Source organism: Primulina tabacum, chromosome 10 (assembly GCF_025594145.1).
Source record: "Primulina tabacum isolate GXHZ01 chromosome 10, ASM2559414v2, whole genome shotgun sequence".
Taxonomy (NCBI): Eukaryota; Viridiplantae; Streptophyta; class Magnoliopsida; order Lamiales; family Gesneriaceae; genus Primulina; species Primulina tabacum.
The window spans coordinates 9266243-9286377 of NC_134559.1; the positions used below are offsets into that span (position 1 = coordinate 9266243).

Sequence of the window (20135 nt, forward strand, 5' to 3'; positions counted from 1 at the left end):
AGGTATCTTGTTTCATTAGGGAGTCAGTGAGGAAATAATAGAGAGCGAAGAATTTGAAGCTAACATATGCTTTTGCTAGAAACTATTGAAGTGAGTTGGGTTTTGTTTTAAAAACAAATAGAAACTCCTTCCCATCATCCAATACACAACATCACATACAAACTCATCTTCATTCCACCTCTATCATCCACAACACGAAACCAACAGTCAACAAATATAAAGCGGAGCCACAACATACAAGAACAGAAAGTAAACATGTATGTGGGGAAGGGGTCCGACTTAAGTGCAAATGCATATACATCTGTGTGGGAAATGAGTCTGACTGAAGTGCAAATGCACATATGTGTATGCGAGAAAAGGGCCCGACTGAAGTGCAATGCATAAATGCGAGGGACAAGGGAATCTTCTTGAGTGGATGCAGCATGCTAGGGCACGTAAGAGTACATAAGAGTTAAAAGTTACATGTGTTTCAAGAAGCCCCAAATGACACCAAGGCTTAAGTGTCGAGTGCACTAGGGAAGTGAGGCCAACCCATGGTCAATTTCAATCCAGTGATACCTGTTACGAGCAAACATGCTAACACTATATAATAATAATAATAATAATAATAATAATAATAATAATAAAATTATTATTATTGTTGTTGTTGTTGTTGTTATTATTGAAAAAAGAGTGGGGATTTGATGCCCAATAAAGAGAGTGAAGAGTTGATTGCCAAGGACATACATATCTTTGTACTTATGTGAGATTGGAAGCTACATATGCAAATATGAAATAAAAGGTAATCATCTTTCACAACAAGTTCAAGTATAACATTGATTAATTTCATAGATCAAAAAATCAGAGGATATTGCATAAGATTCAAGAAAGAGGCAATAAATTTACCAATGGCCATAGAGGATGGAGAATGAACGTGCAGAGTGACAGAAGTCGCAACAGGGGTAGTCAAAGAAATACTCTTGGTTGAAGGGGGAGTTGAACCAATCACTGATGAAGTAGTAAATTGGGCAAACATGAGTGAGCTCTTACGGTTGATGTTAGTTACTACATCAAGCAGAGCTGCGAAGCAGCGCACCAGCTATGGTTGAACTGGATGCAACTGGCCATGCTCGGTTTAGAAAAGGGCCACTAACTTATTCTTTTTTCTACTTCTACTTGTGACAAGATCGATTTGGGAGAAAATCGTTGAGCTAGAATAGCTCGATTCTTGAAATATTGAACACCGATGAATTAAATCGAGTTTGGTTTTCAAACAAAGCGAAAAATACTCGAAATAATCCTTCGTAGAAATCGATTAAACATTTTGTAAACTATTTAAAATATATGCAAGTTGAATGAGTAAAAATATTTTGGTTGAAGCATTTTATCAAGCACTTGGTATGCATTATTTTGGCATTTGAATAACAGTTAAATTGCTTCAATAATGTATCTTTAAAACAGTGAAAATGATAAATAAATGCAATAAATAAATAGACACGAATTTGTTTATGGATGTTCGGAGACTTCAAATATTCCTACGTCACCACTTCTTCCTCTTGGGAAGGATCCATTAGAAGACTTTGATTTATACACCTTGTACAAGCTCATTTCAACTTAGGATTTATCTCTTACCTAATTTAAACTCCTAGCACTCAATATTGCAGACAACACCTCACAATCAACATATTATTTAATAGCTCATATGCAAAGACTACATACACAAGTTTATTGTCTTTGTGCAAGACTCACTCAACTAATATTTGAAGTTCAACTCTCTTGTATATATGTGAATGACTGTGCGTGAGGAAGTTATCATTGACAGTGTACATCTCAAATATATCCTTACACAAGGGCTTGTGCTATTAATTAGCTGATTTTTTTATGCTAACTGTCCATGCTTTGAATCCCCTTCAAAAGCTTTTGTTTTATCTTCAAGATGTATTTATTGGCTCCAACAATGATATATACGTTAGATACAAGATTATGACCGTTTGGAAAGTTTATGTACTGTTTCTGAAATTGCAACGGTCAAATTCTCCTTGCTGGACATTTTCCCGAGTGGTCAACTCTGGTCAACTAGTTCAGTTCAGCTGGTTTGGTTTAGTTTCAGCTGGTTTGGTTCAGTTCAACTTGTTTGGTTCAGTTCAGCTGGTTCAATTCAACTGGTTCGGTTCAGTTTCAATTGATCTGGTTCAGTTCAACTGGTTTGGTTCAGTTCAGTTTGAGCTGGTCTATTTCAGTTCAGTTCAGTTGGTCAGCTAAAATCAGCCTAGTTGATTTCAGTCTGTGCACAACCAGTAGCTTCATCGTCATTTATCAACATCTTAGGCTTGGATTCAGATTTTAACTTCTGAAAATGATATGTAGATCATCATCTTATCTTTTCAATTCATACTGAATCGCTTGATTCCAATAAACGAGCTGAGACATATGACCAAAATACCGCAACTGCGCATATCCAATTGATTGCTGTTTTCGTGCAATCAGTTCGGTAATTCAGCGATCCATTAGACTTTGATAACATCCGATTTTGCCCAACTGACGTGAAATACGACTTGTTCAAAATTGAGTTCTCTGATCAATAAATTTAGCGGATTGTCATTTGAATCACCTAGTTGAGAGATATCATCAAAATACTGAAGCTTGCCAGAAATTCATTCTGTGCAGAATTCAGTTTCAGTTTGCTTCTTGTTTTAATAACTTCACACTTGAGTAAATATGTTAGAAACACAATAACAAGTTTTATTAACATCAAAATCAAGATTGCGAACATGAAACGTTCCAACAACTTATAATCTGGACTTTTCTCCTAATTATGTGCCGATTCCACACATAATAGTTATTTTTTTGGCAAGTTCAGAACCAACACCAGAACCAGAGGTATATGATACGTAAAAAAGAGCAACCCCACATCACAAAAACTCCAGAATTCAATCAAGACCATCAAACAATTTCACAATTTGGCCAATGAATGGTTAAACATGATCATGTAGCAACAACATCCCCAACTCACCAATGATATCCACGAGAAAGTTGACAAAGCTGCTTCCATTTTGTTAGACACTCTGTTGGGTTATTTTTCGAGGCTGGGGGGGGGGGGGGTGGTGCATTGTTGGGAAAATATTTTAAGTAGGCTCAAGAATAAACAAACTCAAGTTCAAAAGGAAAAAAAAATCAAAAGAAAAAGATAAACTCATTAATAATTTAAATTGATTTGAGTAAGTCAAATGACGTGTTTGTAGCAGGACATCGTGGAGCATATAGGAGGAGATCACGGGGGAGTGGAGAAAGATCGCACAGTTGTTAGGAAGAAAGGGGGCATTGGCTACAAAGAAAAAACATATAATCTCTCGCACAAATTCTAGCAAAATCCCTGAAAAATTCTCGTAGCATCAATCAGTCATTTTTCATTGTTTTCGGTCTAGATTTCATTAGTTCGAGTCATTTTATTTCGTATTTCAGGAACGTTCTTTTTTTTGTTTTTATGTTAATATTACGTGAATTCGTACATTTTATTAAAAGTATAGATAATGTTAGGAGTTTATATTTCAATTTCCAGTAGTGTTTCTCTAGTTTCTTTGTTTTTAGCGTCATATTTGTTTAGGAGATCATAACGGACGGTCAAATTCAGTATCTACAGTCGTTGTGTTCTTAGAAGTTAGATTTTTACCGTTTTCACACAAATCGGTGCATCTTTGCACCTGAGAGACCCACAAATCGAAATATTGTGCAAACACCATGCATCTTACGATTTTGAAAATTTTAGTCTTTTTTATTCGGGTTGTGTGTCACAACATATGTCAGTGTCACATCATCGTTGCATTGATATCACATCGGCACGATGTCGGAAATGACTAAAATTGAAGAAAACCAACATTGATAGATAACATACTAAAACTAAAATTTGACAATATAGATTACCAAAATCAGAAAGAACTGAAAAACAATTTTCTCTTATTTTGTTGGTCTCTTTTACACGTCAAAAATTATATTTTCTTGAACAATCTTATTTTATTTTTTCTTTTCTTTTTGATTTCCAAATCTAAATATGAGTTTTTATATACATATGATATTCAAATTTATTAAATCAATACCATGATTGGAATAAAAGTAAATTAAGCAAATGATTCGAAAACTAAACTGAATCTCAAAAAAGGGTAGAATATTCGAGATTGGCTCTTGTAATCAGAATCCCAACAGTTAACAAATTAGACTCTATAAATCCTCCCTCCTCCTATAAAATCTACCGAGGTAACGAGCTAGTTCTCAACTCTAATGGCTTCTGTAACGTGGATACTTTCAATTCTTTGTCTATGGCTCCATTTTTCCGCAATATGCAACGCCGGAATCACCAGCAAGTACGTGAGAAAACCGCATGCATCCGTTGATATGCCGCCGGAGCACTTCCCTTCTCCTGCAATATTCAATGCACCCGAACAGGTTAAGAGTTACAGTTGAACTTTGTGATGTTTCGACTTTTTCGGGAAATTTTGATGCGAACCCGACTAAATGTGTACCGATTCGTGGTGTGTTTTCGTAGTTTATGGTCGTTTTCGTGAATATGTTGCAGGTTCATATAACGCAGGGAGATCATGAGGGGAGAGGGATGATCATTTCTTGGGTTACGCGAGTGCACAAGAATCCGAATGTGGTTACGTATTGGGAAGCGGAGGGGGTAAATAGGCACAGGCACAAGGTTCACGCTGCGACCACGAGTTATCGATACTATAACTACACTTCTGGTTTCATTCATCATGCGACTGTTAGAAAGCTTAAGGTGAGGAGGCTACCTTTGTTTGTTGTGTTCTTCTAATTTCCTGATGCATTTTGCATGATTTTTCGTATGTGTAGTATGATACGAGGTATATCTATGAACTTGGTAAGCACAACGCGGCCCGGAAATTTTCCTTCACAACTCCTCCTAAAGTAGGGCCTGATGTCCCTTACACATTCGGTGTTATGGGTGAGCATCGTTCAAGAATTCAATTCTAAACGGTAAAATGTACAATTTTCCAAGATTTTAGTCTTTCTGTTTGTTTATCCACCCAGGGGACTTGGGACAAACATATGACTCCAATCAAACGTTCGAGCATTATGTATCCAACCCAAAAGGGCAAGCAGTGCTTTTCGTTGGGGATCTTTCATATGCAGATCATTATCCCTTTCACGACAATGTCAAGTGGGATATTTGGGGCCGTTTCGTTGAGAAGAGTACCGCCTACCAACCGTGGATATGGACTGCAGGCAATCACGAAATCGACCATGCCCCTGAGATTGTAAGGCTTCTTGTCCAAATACAGTTAATCCTTCCCCTCGGCACACTTTGCGCACTCGATCGTCCTCTCCATTTTGCGAATCCCTTCTAGAAGCATTGAAACAAGAAAAACATGTCACCTCTGTTTTTATGCGCTGACTCACTTTTAACATATCGTGACTTGTATTAGAGGCTATTTCTTGAAGAACAAGCTCTGTCAATTTGGATTAGCAACGGATGTGTTTTAATGTGACTGGTTATGTTTTACAGGAGGAAAATACTCCATTCAAGCCGTATATGCACAGGTATCACGTTCCTTACAAGGCATCCAAAAGCACGTCTCCTCTTTGGTACTCGATAAAACGTGCATCAGCACACATAATTGTCTTATCTTCTTACTCGGCTTACGGTAAGAAATTCGCCTTCTCTGGTCGCGATATTCGTTTTATCTCAAGCCTGCTCCTATAAAATCCCTTTTGGAAATAATTGAGATACTTGCTGAATTGTTGTTCATTTATTAATTTTATAAGGTAAATATACCCCTCAATACAATTGGCTCGAACGAGAATTCCCAAAAGTTAACAGATCCGAAACTTCATGGCTGATTGTGCTGCTTCACTCCCCCATGTATAATAGTAACAACTATCACTATATGGAAGGAGAGAGCATGAGAGTTATGTTTGAACCATGGTTCGTCGAAAACAAAGTCGATCTCGTGTTTTCTGGACATGTTCACTCCTATGAACGCTCGGTAAGCTTTAGAGTTACACATTTTAAATGAAGATTCAACATATATGTGGTGTACATTTCCAATTAAACATAGCGTGTCTTTTTCTTGATCTATTCATGTTGTTTTTTCGTGCGTAAAAGGAACGAATATCGAATATTCGATACAACATAACAAATGGATTAAGTGCACCCGTTAAGGACCCTTCTGCTCCAGTGTATATAACCATTGGTGACGGTGGAAACATCGAAGGCGTGGCCGATAAGTGAGACCATCTTATGTTCTTATTTTATAGCTCTTCTTTCTTTATAGTCGCATAATTTGCTCATCGACAAGTTATTTTTTTGTTAATATTCGTCATACAATATGCAGCTTTGGCGATCCACAGCCGAGTTACTCAGCCTTTCGGGAAGCAAGTTTTGGACACGCGATTCTTGAAATAAAAAACCGGACTCATGCATTCTATACTTGGCATCGTAACCAAGATAACGAGCCCACCGTTGCCGATTCAACGTGGTTTTACAATAGATATTGGTACCCGCACGAAGAGCCTAGCTCCAGCTCAAGCTTGGTTTAACGAAGAAATAAATGGAACATAATTTATGGAATTGTGTAGCTGTTTTCTTTCTTTTTGCTGCCCTGGATTTCAGTCAAGTTTTCTAGCTAAACTTGGAGTTTCTGCATTACCATGGGGATGTGTTATTTTGGTTTCAACGAGTACTTTTATCGGGTAGAATTATACAGTTCATGCATGTCTAAAAATTTGGAACTTAGTATTATTGCTATTTGGGGTGGGATTGGACGTTACCCTCTTATATTATTCCCATCTCGATAAGAATCGAGAAATATTTTTTCTCTCGATTTCGTATCCGATAATATCGGGACCTGGATATTCCAGATTTCCAAAGTTCGGGACCTCATCCGGTAGGCCGATAAATATAGGAGTACCGACATTGATTGGGACTGAAATAATCAAGAAAAATGGGTTTGCGAAACATTCGAGTCGGAATAAATTTGGGGAATGATTAGGTTGAGATTTTGGGTTTTTATTCCAGCCCTAATTGCTATCAGTTATCTCTTCTCTTTTTTCAGCCATTTTGATCTCTTCTGTTTGTCGCATTAATCCAAAATGGTGCATAGACTTATTCATCTGATATGATAAAATCCTCGTATGTTATTGAATATTAGAAACAAGTGAATTGAATCACGTGATAATCAACCTATCACATTCTCAAATGTGTTAATATTTAACATTTCAGTAACAGTAAGGAATTTAATAGCTCAAATTATTTAATATATAAGATCAGTTTAAATGGAGAGTAAATGATCAATAAATCCCCAACAACATACACCATATAAGAAACGAGAGATTTGTAACCGAATTTGAGACCGACAATATTTTCGATCTCAAATTTGAGACCGAGTTTTGTAATATCGGTCGCTAAATTTATTTTCTTCGTCGCGTTTATAATTTAAAATTATTTTTGTATTTCGATTTTTTATTCTACTCACCGAATTTTTATTAAGGTCTCTAAGTTGAGACCGAGATGTTATGTCGGTCTCTAATTTAAGACCACAATATTTTTTCGGTCTCTAATTTGGAACCGAGATATTATATCGATCTCTAATATGAGACCGATATTGTGTTGGCCTCTGATTTGAGACCGAAATATGTTATCAGTCTCTGAATGTTCCATCCTTGTGACCGATATTGTGTTTGTCTCTGATAATGTGTGGAGGAATATCAAATGGGGGAGGCAATTGCTGGCACACACACATATATACAGATATATACGTGTGTGTCTGTGTGTCTGTATTTATGTAAACGCCTTCAAGAATTTGGGTTATGTTTAAATTAAGCTTGTTCATATATTCATGAACAATTTGGAACTCTTGAATTTCAGGAGAAAGGATAATTTGTCATTTTTCTTGGTATGGAAACAATTATTTTTGGGAACAATTATATACACACACAGGGATTGGTTATGTTTGGGAATTTATTAAATACAAGAGAGAATAAGGGGAGAAATGAAGAAAATCAATTTCATTCCTTCACGATAAAATGTAGGACTTCTTTGTAGATACCAATAAAATAATCTTTCTAATGGAATAAAAATGGTGACTAGAATTTCAAGATGCCAGAATTTTGATACAGTATTTTCTTAGTTTTCCATTTGAGATGTAGTTAGGATATTTCTGCATCTTCATTTGAGATGTTATAATATTTAATCCATTTTCATTTTGTTCATGTTTTAAATATTGATGAATTTTTTATTGCAGTTTTGTTCCTCACGGACATAGGGTTTCTGTATATATCACTTCTAAGTTTAAACTACGACAGTATGCATCTGGTCATACATGGGGACATTTAGATGAAGACGGAAAAGATTTTTACTACAAATAGTTTTTGGCAAGAAGTTAAATACTAATAATAATAGTAGAACAATAATAATAATTTTTTGTTTCTATTGGTTTAAACATTGTAGAAGATATATACATGGCAACTTGGGGAAGAGGAACAATTTAAATCAACATGGAGTTTGTATTGTTAACAACAAAGGATTCATCCACCAACACAAATTCCAATTAATAAATGGGCTGCATGGCAGATTGTTTGGGGTGAGGTAAAATGGAAAAAAAATCAGAGATAGCTAAAAATAACAGAAATAGTGAGGTTGGCACAGGCACTGGAGTTACTAAGCACACGGCCGGATCACGCTCTATAATTGAGCATACTTTGAAATTGGTGAGTTTCAAATAATATATTTCATTCGTTAATATTACGAACTTAGCATATTTAAACTTGTCTGTGCAGGAAGCATATTTAAAACGAAAAGATGTATGCTGGGAGGTGTTTCAAATTAAACATCGTCACAAGGATGGAACATTTGTCGATGCTCGATCTCAGTCTATATATGTAAGTATTAAAAAGTTATTAGTAAATAATATAGTTCCACTATTTTCAATGCTTGAGTGCTAAAAACTCATCTTTTTCTGTTGGATTTAATTTTACTTGCTGAAATTTTTTTCTTTGACATAGGATAATATAACCACAAGAATTTTCGAGATATATCAAGCTACTACAAAGGGGGAGGAGCCACATACTCTATCATAGGATGCCATAAACGACATATATTACGAGGTTGTTGGAGGGATGAAGAAAAGATGCATTTATGGACTTGGCTCACAAGCAAAAGTTGTCTTTCCCCAGGCGACGTCTGCTTTTACTGGAAGGGTTCGTCCAAGTAGCTCATGTGTTGAGATACAAGAGTTGAGGGCAGAAAACACAGATTTGAAGACTCGAGTTACTGAATTAGAGGAAAAGATGTGTGAATTTATGGCTCGTATGGTGCTTTCTTAAACAATAGACCGTCCTTCTGCTTTTCCAGACTTTTCTTCACCCATTATAGATTCTGATGAGACTCAAGTTCCTTAGACACCGTCCCAGTAATTAAATTTTGAGTTTCGATTAGATTGACTTGAAAATGTTTGGAAGTGGTTGAACATTTTGTAGAATGAATGGGCATTTGTTTTGGATATTTGACACTTTAATAGTTGGTATAAATATTCGTATTGATTTTGGTGTTGATAAGTTGTGGATTGAAATAGTTGTATTGATGTTAATATTTTGTTGTGCTTTTTGGAGGGTTATATTGATTGATTTCGCATATTGTGTTGTGCCTGGACTAGTGTAAATAATAGAGGTTGCAGAGAAAAAAAAATCTAAATTAGAGACCGATTTCGGTCTCTAATTTAGAGACTGATTGTGTTGTATCGGTCTCTAATATAGCGACCAAGGTTATTGATACCAACCAAATCAGTCGTTAATCGGTCTCTATTTTGCTTTAGAGACCGAATAGAGACCGTTCCGTGTTTTTCTTATAGTTGAACTAAAAAGTTTTATTTGTGTTATGTTCCGTTGGACTAAAAAGTTTTCTGCAATCCATGATTAACACAAAAAAATTTCATGCACTCTCTGGCCCCAATTGTTTTATCGGATGAATTCAATACAAAACATTGAATATCTGATACTAATATATATCGTTTTTGAGTACTCCAACATGTATGATAATAACTTATATCAATTAAACATATTTTTTCGGATGAAAATAAGTATAAAATACTGAAAATATGATACTGATATATGATATACTAGTACAAAATGTTTTAGATATTATATTAATATATGATTTTAAGTTATCAAACATGTATAATAATTACTGATATTAATGACATATGTCATTTTTCGAATGAAAATCGGTACACAACATTAAAATGTGATATTAATATATGATATTTCAGTATCAACTATTTCAGATATGATATTCTCATATATGATATTGTAGTACACAAATAAGTGTAACAAATGTTAATATAATATAGTTTTTTTTAATTTTATATTAAATATCTTATCTTTTGTACAATATATAAGACAATTAATACATGAATATCATGTACTATAACATAAATTATTGAAAGAGAAAAGTTACAACAGTCGATGTAACTCAATGACCCGTAGCATGGCACTGCTTCCCAGCGTTTTTGGCTAACAGACAATGTGTCCCCCGGAAGTGACAATGACCCGTTGGCACGTCTAATCTTCCCAACTTATCTTCTAGCCCATTATTTTTCTTATCTTCGAAAGTTATATCGCCTCTCCAATCAAGCTCTTCGAGTACTTGGAAGAAACACAGAACCCAGAAATTGAATGGATTCTGATCAGGCCATAGCACCAAGAAATCACTGGAAAACATGCTCTAGCTTCGTAATAGGTTGTCTAGTAGCGGTTTCCCTACAAGTTATCTTCTTCTCACCGATATCTCCTGAAGTTCTTGAATTTCCTCCGGATTCTTCTGTTTTACTAGTTCAATCCAACAGCAAATTGCAGGTAATTAAGCATCGAGTACTCTCTCATCTTCTACATGTATTAATATATATTAGGGCATCTCCAACTCTGCTATGCAGGGTGGATTGCTCGAATCCCTTGCACCAAATTTGACGCAGGAGCAAAAGCTTTATTATTATTATTATTTTATTTGTTTATGATTATAAATAATTTAATTTGATAGATAGGAAATTAATAATGCAATTTAAAATGTACAAATATAAAATTATCATGTTATTTACTGAATTTTATGTATTCAAGTTATTTATCATTTTAATAATTTATGTGTATTAATTCATATTATATAATTCAATTAATATATAACAATCTTGATATTTTTATATCATATTAATATTAATCCTTAAATATATAAATAGATATTAAATACATAATAAAAATAATGTATGTAAAATAAAAAAATATTTAGATAATATTTTTTTATGTGTAAGATTTAAAATAAATGAATTAGAGATAAAAGTTATATTTGATATAGAAATTACACTATTTTACTATAAAAAATCTTGTATTAAAATATTTTTTTTAAATAATTTTTTATTAGAGATGATGATGCACGCCTCAGGTTGCGTAGACAAGTTTGGATTAGGTTTAATAGTTGATTGTTACATAGTAGTTTGGATTAATATGTTGCTTGATTGGGTTGTTTTCTTTTTCCATGATTAAAAAACACGTGGTTTGATTTTTCTTTTTTAATGCTAATGGAATGTATCTTTATGAGATACTTTCTTTTCCCATTCTCACTACTTTGAACTAAAATTGTTTTCATTGATTGTTAAAAAAATGTTTTCACTAATTAGTACTTGTTTGTGTTGAAAAATAATATTTAAAATGTGTGTATTGAATATTTGAATGTTGAATATTTGAATGTTGAAAATAGGAGTTGTAAATATTGAAAATTAGTGTGTGATGATGTAGGTAATGATGAATTTATTTTTGGATTATTTGTAAAGATTTTCTATAAATAGATCTCTCATTTGTGAAGAAAATCACAATTGAGTAGAGAGAAAAATATTATAAAGTGTGTTGTTTGGTAAATTTTGAGAGTTTGAGATTTTTACTTTTTACCATAAATTTTTACTTTTTTACAACACGTTATCAGCACGAAACTCTAAAAGTCCTTCATACTTTTCCAAGCTCCAAACAGAAGAAAAAGGTAACAAAAATAATAATATTTATTTTAATGTTATTTATTTATTGTGTATATATTTAATATAAAATATAATGTTATTATTAGAAATAATAAAAATAAATTTTTCAAAAACTTGTTATAAATCCTGGAAGGATGTTAAGACGACATCCCACACTCCCGGTAAGGGATACGACAAGTATAAAAGCCCGGTAAGGGATACGACAAGTATAAAAGCCCATAAGGTTTTTAAACAAAATAACTTATGACACTTCATTATAATAATGTGATATGATATACATAATTATGACTAATATTATATACACTATATTATTACCATAAAATTATACAAATACATACATTTATTTTTTTGTACACCAACGGTCATAAACGGTAACAAAACGGCTAGGTTTTGCCCTATAAATATGATCTCACAAACTCTTTCAATCACTCCAACTTTCTCCTATTCTCTAAAAATTATTCTTCATCAAATTTTCGAAGAAAAAGAAGATGACTTTCTCAAGGATATTTTTAATTATTTTTGTTATCATACTCACGAGTCTTGTATTTATTGGAGAATATCCTACTCGTGTGTTTTCTTTATTTTTACAAATGCTTGTACTTGTTGTTTATCCATTACTTTGTATTGCAATATTCATTAACTAATAAAATGCATCGTAATTTTTTTTAGTACCACCATGTCAAACTTGACAAAGCTCGAATTCATTGCTCTTGATATTACGGGGAAAAATTATATGTCATGGACTCTCGATGTAGAAATGCATCTTGAGTCATTGCGTCTAAGTGAGACCATAAAAGAAAATGGCATATCGACATCACAAGAAAAGGCAAAAGCCATGATATTTTTGCGTCGACATCTCGACGATGGATTGAAACGTGAATATCTAATTGAAAAAGATCTCATTGCTTTGTGGAAGGGATTAAAAGAAAGATTCGAACATATAAGGGAAGTTATACTTACGACCGCCAGAGATGAATGGAATAATTTGAGATTCCAAGATTTTAAAAGAGTCAGTGATTATAATTCAGCGATGTACCAAATAATCTCGCAATTGAAATTTTGTGGGCATGAGGTTACAGAATCAGAAATGCTTGAAAAAATATTTTCCACGTTTCACGCATCAAATATAACTTTACAGCAACAATATAGAGGGCGTGAATTTGCGAAATATTCTGAACTCATCGCCTGTCTTCTTGTGGCGGAAAAGAACAATGAGTTATTAATGAGAAATCATCAGTCCCGACCCACTGGATCAACAACATTTCCAGAAGTAAATGCTGTGAGTAAAAATGAATTTAAACCTGGAAACCAAAATCAAATCCAGAGACAAGGTTTTGGTCGAGGTCGAGGTCGAGGTCGTGGTCGTGGACGTGGACGTGGAATTGGTCGTGGTCGTGGTCGAGGCCGTGGTTTTGAAAACAATAGAGATAGTTATTTTTATAACTCATCTCAAAAGGACGTCACGAATCTTCCACAGAAAAGGCATCATGAGAACATGAGTGTTAATGAAAATCACTCGAAAAGATTTGAAAGTTCTTGTTTCAGATACTCCAGGACATTGGTCTCGTATTTGTCGAGCCCCTGAGCACCTTTGCAAGCTCTATAAAGAATCGATAAAGGGGAAAGAAAAAGAGACCAACTTCACTGAACGAAGTGACCGTTTGAGTGATTCAACTCATTTTGATGCTGCTAATTTTATGAATGATTTCTCTGGAAATGATCAATATGTTGTGGGATAGAAATGAACAATATTGATGCTACATATTTTCTCAATGATTTATCTGAAAATGAACAATATAATGGTAGAATATAAATGTACAATAATTTATTTTTCATGTATTCATATAATAATGTTTTATTGTACAATTATGATATGTGTTATATTTACATATGTATTGTCAGTAATTTTATTTCATTGCATATTTTTTTTTGAAGTTCAAATATGGAAAATGCTATGAGCAAAGCTGAAGTTTGCATACCCGATAGTGGTACAATGCACACTATCCTCCGAGATAAAAGATATTTCTTAGAACTAAAACCAACAAAAACAACGGTGAATACAATATCAGGTCATGTAGACTTGATTAAAGGATGTGGTAAAGCACAATTTTTGTTACCTAATGGTACAAAATTTTTGATCAATGATGCTTTATATTCACCATAATCGAAAAGAAATTTGTTGAGTTTTAATGATATACATTCTCATGGGTATGATACTCAAACAATGAATCAAGGGAATAAGAAATATATGTGTCTTACCACATACAAATCAGGAAAGAAATATATGTGTCTTACCACATACCAATGCTACCTACTGGATTGCATTATACACATATAAGTCCAATTGAATCAAACATGGTAGTTGATAATTCTTCAATACTGATCAATTGACATGATCGATTAGGACATCCTGGTTCAACAATGATGCGAAGATTTATAGAAAATACACATGGTCATCCGCTGAAAGACCAGAAGATCTTTCAGAATAATAAGTTTCAATGTAAAGCATGTTCTCTTGGAAAACTTATTATAAGACCATCACCAGCCAAAATCCAAACTGAATCACCAATGTTTCTTGAACGTATTCAAGGTGATATTTGTGGACCAATTCATCCACCATGTGGACCATTCATATACTTTATGGTATTGATTGATGCCTCCAGCAGATGGTCACATGTATGTTTATTGTCAACTCGAAATGTTGCATTTGCAAGATTACTTGCTCAAATAATAAAATTGAGGAATCAATTTCCCGATTATACAATCAAGAAAATTAGACTTGATAATGCTGGTGAATTTACTTCCCAGACTTTCAATGATTATTGTATGTCTATGGGAATCATTGTTGAGCATCATGTTGCTCATGTACATACACAGAATGGATTGGCGGAATCATTGATTAAACGTCTGCAAATGATTGCTAGACCAATGATTATGAAAACAAAGCTCCTTATTTCTATATGGGGACATGCAATTTTACATACTGCTTCATTAATTCGCATCAGACCAAGTGCATATCACAAATACTCCCAATTGCAGCTTGCATTTGGTAAAGAACCAGATATTTCTCATCTGAGAATTTTTGGATGTATGGTGTATGTGCCTATTGCACCACCGCAATGAAAGAAAATGGGACCTCAAAGAAAGATTGAAATTTATATCGGTTATGATAGTCCATCAATCATTCGATATCTTGAACCTCAGACAGGCGACGTGTTCACAGCACGTTTTGCTGATTGTCATTTTAATAAGGAAATCTTCCCAATGTTAGGGGGAGAACAGAAACATACCGAAAAGAAAATTACATGATATGTATCATCATTGTTACATCTGGATCCAAGAACAAAAAAATGTGAAAAAGATGTACATCAAATTGTGCACTTGCAAAGAATAGCAAATCAAATACCAGATGCATTTGCAGACACAAAAAGGTAACTAAATCATATATACATGCTGCAAATGTCCCTGCTCGAATTGAAATTCCGAATAAACAAATTGAAGATACTCATGATGTCATTAAACGCCTGAAGCGTGGAAGGCCAGTCGGTTCCAAGGATAAAAATCATCGAAAAAGAAAATTCATAGAGAAACACGATGATCACAAAATAAAAAATGATGTTCCTGAAGAAACACATGATGATCACAAAATAGAGAATGGTGTTCATGAAAAAACACATGATGATGAAAATGTTCTGTCAGAACCACAAACTGACGAGAATCATGAAATCTCTGTCAATTATATTAATATTGGAAAAATATGGAACCGAAAAGATATAGAAGAAATTGATGATATATTTTCTTATAATGTGGCAATCGACATCATAAATAATAATGAAAATCATGAACCAAAATCTTTTGGTGAATGTAAAAATCGGCAGGATTGGATAAAATGGAAAGAAGCCATCCAGGTTGAATTGGATTCGCTAAATAAACATAATGTTTTTGGACCTATAATCTTTACACCTGAAGGTGTAAAACCTGTTGGATACAAATGGGTTTTTATTCGAAAGCGAAACGAGAAAAATGAATAGTAAGATATAAAGCTCGACTTGTTGCGCAAGGTTTTTCTCAAAGGCCTGGAATTGATTATGAAGAAATGTATTCTCCCGTGATGGATGCAATTACGTTTCGGTATTTAATTAGCTTGGCAGTATCTGAAATTTAGAAATGCGTCTTATGGATGTTGTTACAGCTTACTTATATGAATCACTTGATAGTAATATATCTATGAAAATCCCTGAAGGATTTAAGATGCCTGAAGCACAAAATTCAAAACCCAGAGAATGTTATTCTGTGAAATTACAAAGATCATTATATGGGTTAAAGCAATCCGGCCGAATGTGGTATAATCGGCTAAGTGATCACTTGATGAAAAAGGGATATGTAAATAATTCAATATGCCCTTGTGTTTTCATTAAGAAAACAACATCCGGATGCGTAATTATTGCTGTATATGTTGATGATTTAAACATCATTGGAACGAATAAGGAAATTCAAGAAGTTGTGTCATACTTGAAGGAAGAATTTGAAATGAAGGATCTTGGAAAAACGAAGTATTGTTTGGGTTTACAAATTAAACAAAAAAAATGTGGAATATTTGTTCACCAGACAAATTATACAGAAAAGATCCTTAAACGTTTTAACATGGATAAATCAAATCCTTTAAGTACTCCAATGGTAGTTAGATCATTAAATATAGAAAATGATCCATTCCGTCCATGTGAAGATGATGAAGATATTCTTGGTCCAGAAGTACCATATCTAAGTGCTATCGGTGCCCTTATGTATCTTACAAATTGTACAAGGCCCGATATATATTTTGCAGTAAATTTATTGGCAAGATTTAGCACATATCCAACAAAGAGACACTGGAACGGAATTAAACATATATTCTGTTATCTACGAGGAACGACAGACTTGGGACTTTTGTATTCAAAAGATGCTAATCCAAGTATAATTGGTTATGCCCATGCTGGATACTTATCTGATCCACACAAGGCACGTTCCCAAACTGGATATGTATTTACTCGTGGAAGCACTGCAATTTCTTGGCGTTCATAGAAACAAACGCTCGTAATAACTTCATCAAATCATGCCGAGATTATTACACTACATGAAGCAAGTTGTGAATGTGTGTGATTAAAATCAATGACCCAACATATCCAAATCTCATGCGGATTATCATTTGACGAGAAGCCTGTGATACTATATGAAGATAATGCTGCATGTGTTGCTCAAATGAAAGAAGGATACATAAAAAGCGACAGAACTAAACATATTCCTCCTAAGTTCTTCGCATTCATCAAGGAGCTTGAGAAGAATAAATATATTGATATTTGTCACATTCAATCAAGTGAAAACTCATCAGATCTCTTCACAAAGGCACTTCCTACGACAATATTCAGAATGCACATATATAATATTGGGATGCGCAATCTACGAAATTTGTGAATAATTGTTCGTGTCAACATGCGGGGGAGTTTACGTGACTGCAATCTTTTTCCCTTACTATGGTTTTTATCCCAATGGGTTTTTCCTAGTACGGTTTTTAACGATGCAGTATAAAAACACGTAATGAAGACAATCACTATGATCATTATCACAAGGGGGAATGTTGAAAAATAATATTTAAAATGTGTGTATTGAATATTTGAATGTTGAAAATAAGAATTGTAAATATTGAAAATTAGTGTGTGATGATGTAGGTAATGATGAATTTATTTTTGGATTATTTGTAAAGATTTTCTATAAATAGATCTCTCATTTGTGAAGAAAATCACAATTGAGTAGAGAGAAAAATATTATAAAGTGTGTTGTTTGGTAAATTTTGAGAGTTTGAGATTTTTACTTTTTACCATAAATTTTTACTTTTTCGCAACAGTTTGTGATATAACAAAACAAAAGATTTCTTGCTTTCTAATTTTAAATATGTTTGGTATATCATTAAAAACAAATGAAAAACTCGCTAAGGTAATCAGAAATCCAATGTTTCTATGTGATTTTAGTCTTTATTAGTCTATGTTGCCGGATTTCAGACCAATGTTATTTTTGCAATTTTAGTTATTTTTCTGACGTGACGCTAATATGATACTTATGTGGTGTTTACATGGCTCTGATATTGAGTCAATGTATGAAGTGTCATATCAAAACTTCATATAAGAAATGCTAAAATCGTCAAAAAATTAAAAAAATACGTGAGTAAGACTAATCAGATAACATGAAAGAAGAAATTTGCAAAGAAACAATGGACCATCATTGCAGTTTTTTAAAATTAATAGAATATTTTCTGGTGGCCAAAATATAATATTTTTATTATTTTCAAACAAACAATATATAATGTTTGATTTTTTTAAAAATTTATCTAGTTTCAAGGATCGCCGCCCCCCTCGACCTTTTCGAAGGGCTACTACATGCTGTCCGGTAATTCAGGCGGATCGAGATTACATTTTCGCTAACTTCACTGTTACGATAACACAGGAAGTGATTAAATTAGGAGAAGGATTACTAGATAAACCAGAAGACGTTGCAATAGACGAAGATGGCGTACTTTATACAGCTACAAGAGATGGTTGGATCAGAAGGTTGCACAAGAATGGAACATGGGAGAATTGGTGGCATGTTGAGAGTGAAGGTTTACTCGGGCTAACCGTAACACGGGCCGGCGATGTTATCGTATGCGATGCAGAGAATGTGAGTGAAACATAGTATCACATCATAATATATTTTGTTGAACTTATTTTTAGGATTAAAACTTGCGATGATGCATGTTTTTGGGCTTGCAGGGTTTGCTTAAGGTTAATGAAGAGGGTGTCAAGGTTCTTGTATCCCATTTTAACGATTCCAAGTTGAGGTAACAATGTTAAATCATAGAAGGTTGCTTCTTTGTTGAGCAAAGATTGATTTATTATTGTTTTTATTTTGTCTCGAAATTAAAAGGGTTCTTGATTTGAGTTCTTTAATGCATGGTATGATGTTTTTTCTTGGCATAATAATTTTGATATTTTGAATTTGGCGATTTTTGTCTTGCCTGTAGGCTGTAGCTTACAAGTGCACATATTTGTCTTCCGATAATGAATTCTTCTATTCTAAAGAACATAATATTCAAAAATCTTGATCGTGATTCTATCATTAATGTAAGGCTGGTAGATGACGTGATCGAATCATCCGATGGCACGCTGTACTTCAGTGATGCAAGCACCAAATTCGGCCTCCATGACTGGCATCTCGACATGCTTGAAGCGAAGCCTCATGGCCGGCTTCTAAAATACGATCCTGCGTCGGAGGAGACATCCATCGTGCTGGACAAGCTTGCCTTTGCAAACGGTGTTGCTCTCTCTGCAGATCAAGATTTCTTGGTCGTATGCGAAACATTGAAGTAAGCAGTAAAAATTCTAGCAAATTACTGTCTACTTCGTCCTTTTACATGCTATGGTTGATTCGAGTGAGTTAATGTGATTATTGGATCAGATTTAGGTGCTTGAAATATTGGTTGAAAGGGGATTTTAAAGGAGAAACAGAGATTTTCATTGATAATCTTCCTGGTACTCCTGACAACATTAATCTTGCTCCGGATGGCTCATTCTGGATTGCCTTGTTACAGGTACCTCCTACATTAAATTATGATATGAACTATATGTGATTATCCATGTTAGTTTTGAATCGATTTCGCTAATTTTCACCGGAGTGTAACATGTTTCTGGGAAAAAAATTATATTGGTGATGCAGTTAGTTTCTCCTAGGCTGAAATTCATACACGGTTCGAGAGTTGTAAAACGCGTAATAGCATCTCTCCAAGTGAGCAAATGGGTTTTTGGTTTGCACAAGAAAGCAACGGTGGTGAATGTAGCAAGTAATGGGAAGCAGATCAAGAGGAGTTTTGATGATCCAACAGGAAAAGTGATGGCTTTTGTAACATCTGTGTTAGAGTTTGAAGACCATCTGTACTTGGGAAGTCTTCAAACCAATTTCATTGGGAAATTACCATTAAATTCCGTGTAATTCACCAAAGGCCTCTTGGCCTACCTTCTTTCTTGGTACGGCGTTTCATGTTCGAGACTCGTTGTAAACACTTTTTTTTAGAAAAAGTAAAACTTCCATATGATATACATAAAATATATTCCCATA

General features: G+C 34.1%; 2 protein-coding genes across 2 annotated transcripts; both read left to right on the plus strand.

Moving 5' to 3' along the window:
- Positions 1-4217: 4217 nt before the first annotated feature.
- LOC142505479 (purple acid phosphatase 5-like) lies at positions 4218-6674 on the plus strand. Its single transcript, XM_075618466.1, has 8 exons — positions 4218-4419; positions 4550-4756; positions 4831-4942; positions 5029-5255; positions 5504-5642; positions 5764-5984; positions 6104-6225; positions 6333-6674. Exons 1-8 carry the CDS (start codon positions 4255-4257, stop codon positions 6535-6537), a joined length of 1398 nt encoding a protein of 465 aa, XP_075474581.1. The 5' UTR covers positions 4218-4254; the 3' UTR covers positions 6538-6674.
- A 3852-nt stretch (positions 6675-10526) lies between these two features.
- LOC142505742 (protein STRICTOSIDINE SYNTHASE-LIKE 4-like) lies at positions 10527-20135 on the plus strand. The gene is made up of 6 exons (XM_075618842.1): positions 10527-10848; positions 18489-18701; positions 18794-18861; positions 19150-19386; positions 19479-19611; positions 19737-20135. The coding sequence occupies exons 1-6, from the start codon at positions 10669-10671 to the stop codon at positions 20007-20009; spliced, it is 1104 nt and encodes a 367-aa protein (XP_075474957.1). The 5' UTR covers positions 10527-10668; the 3' UTR covers positions 20010-20135.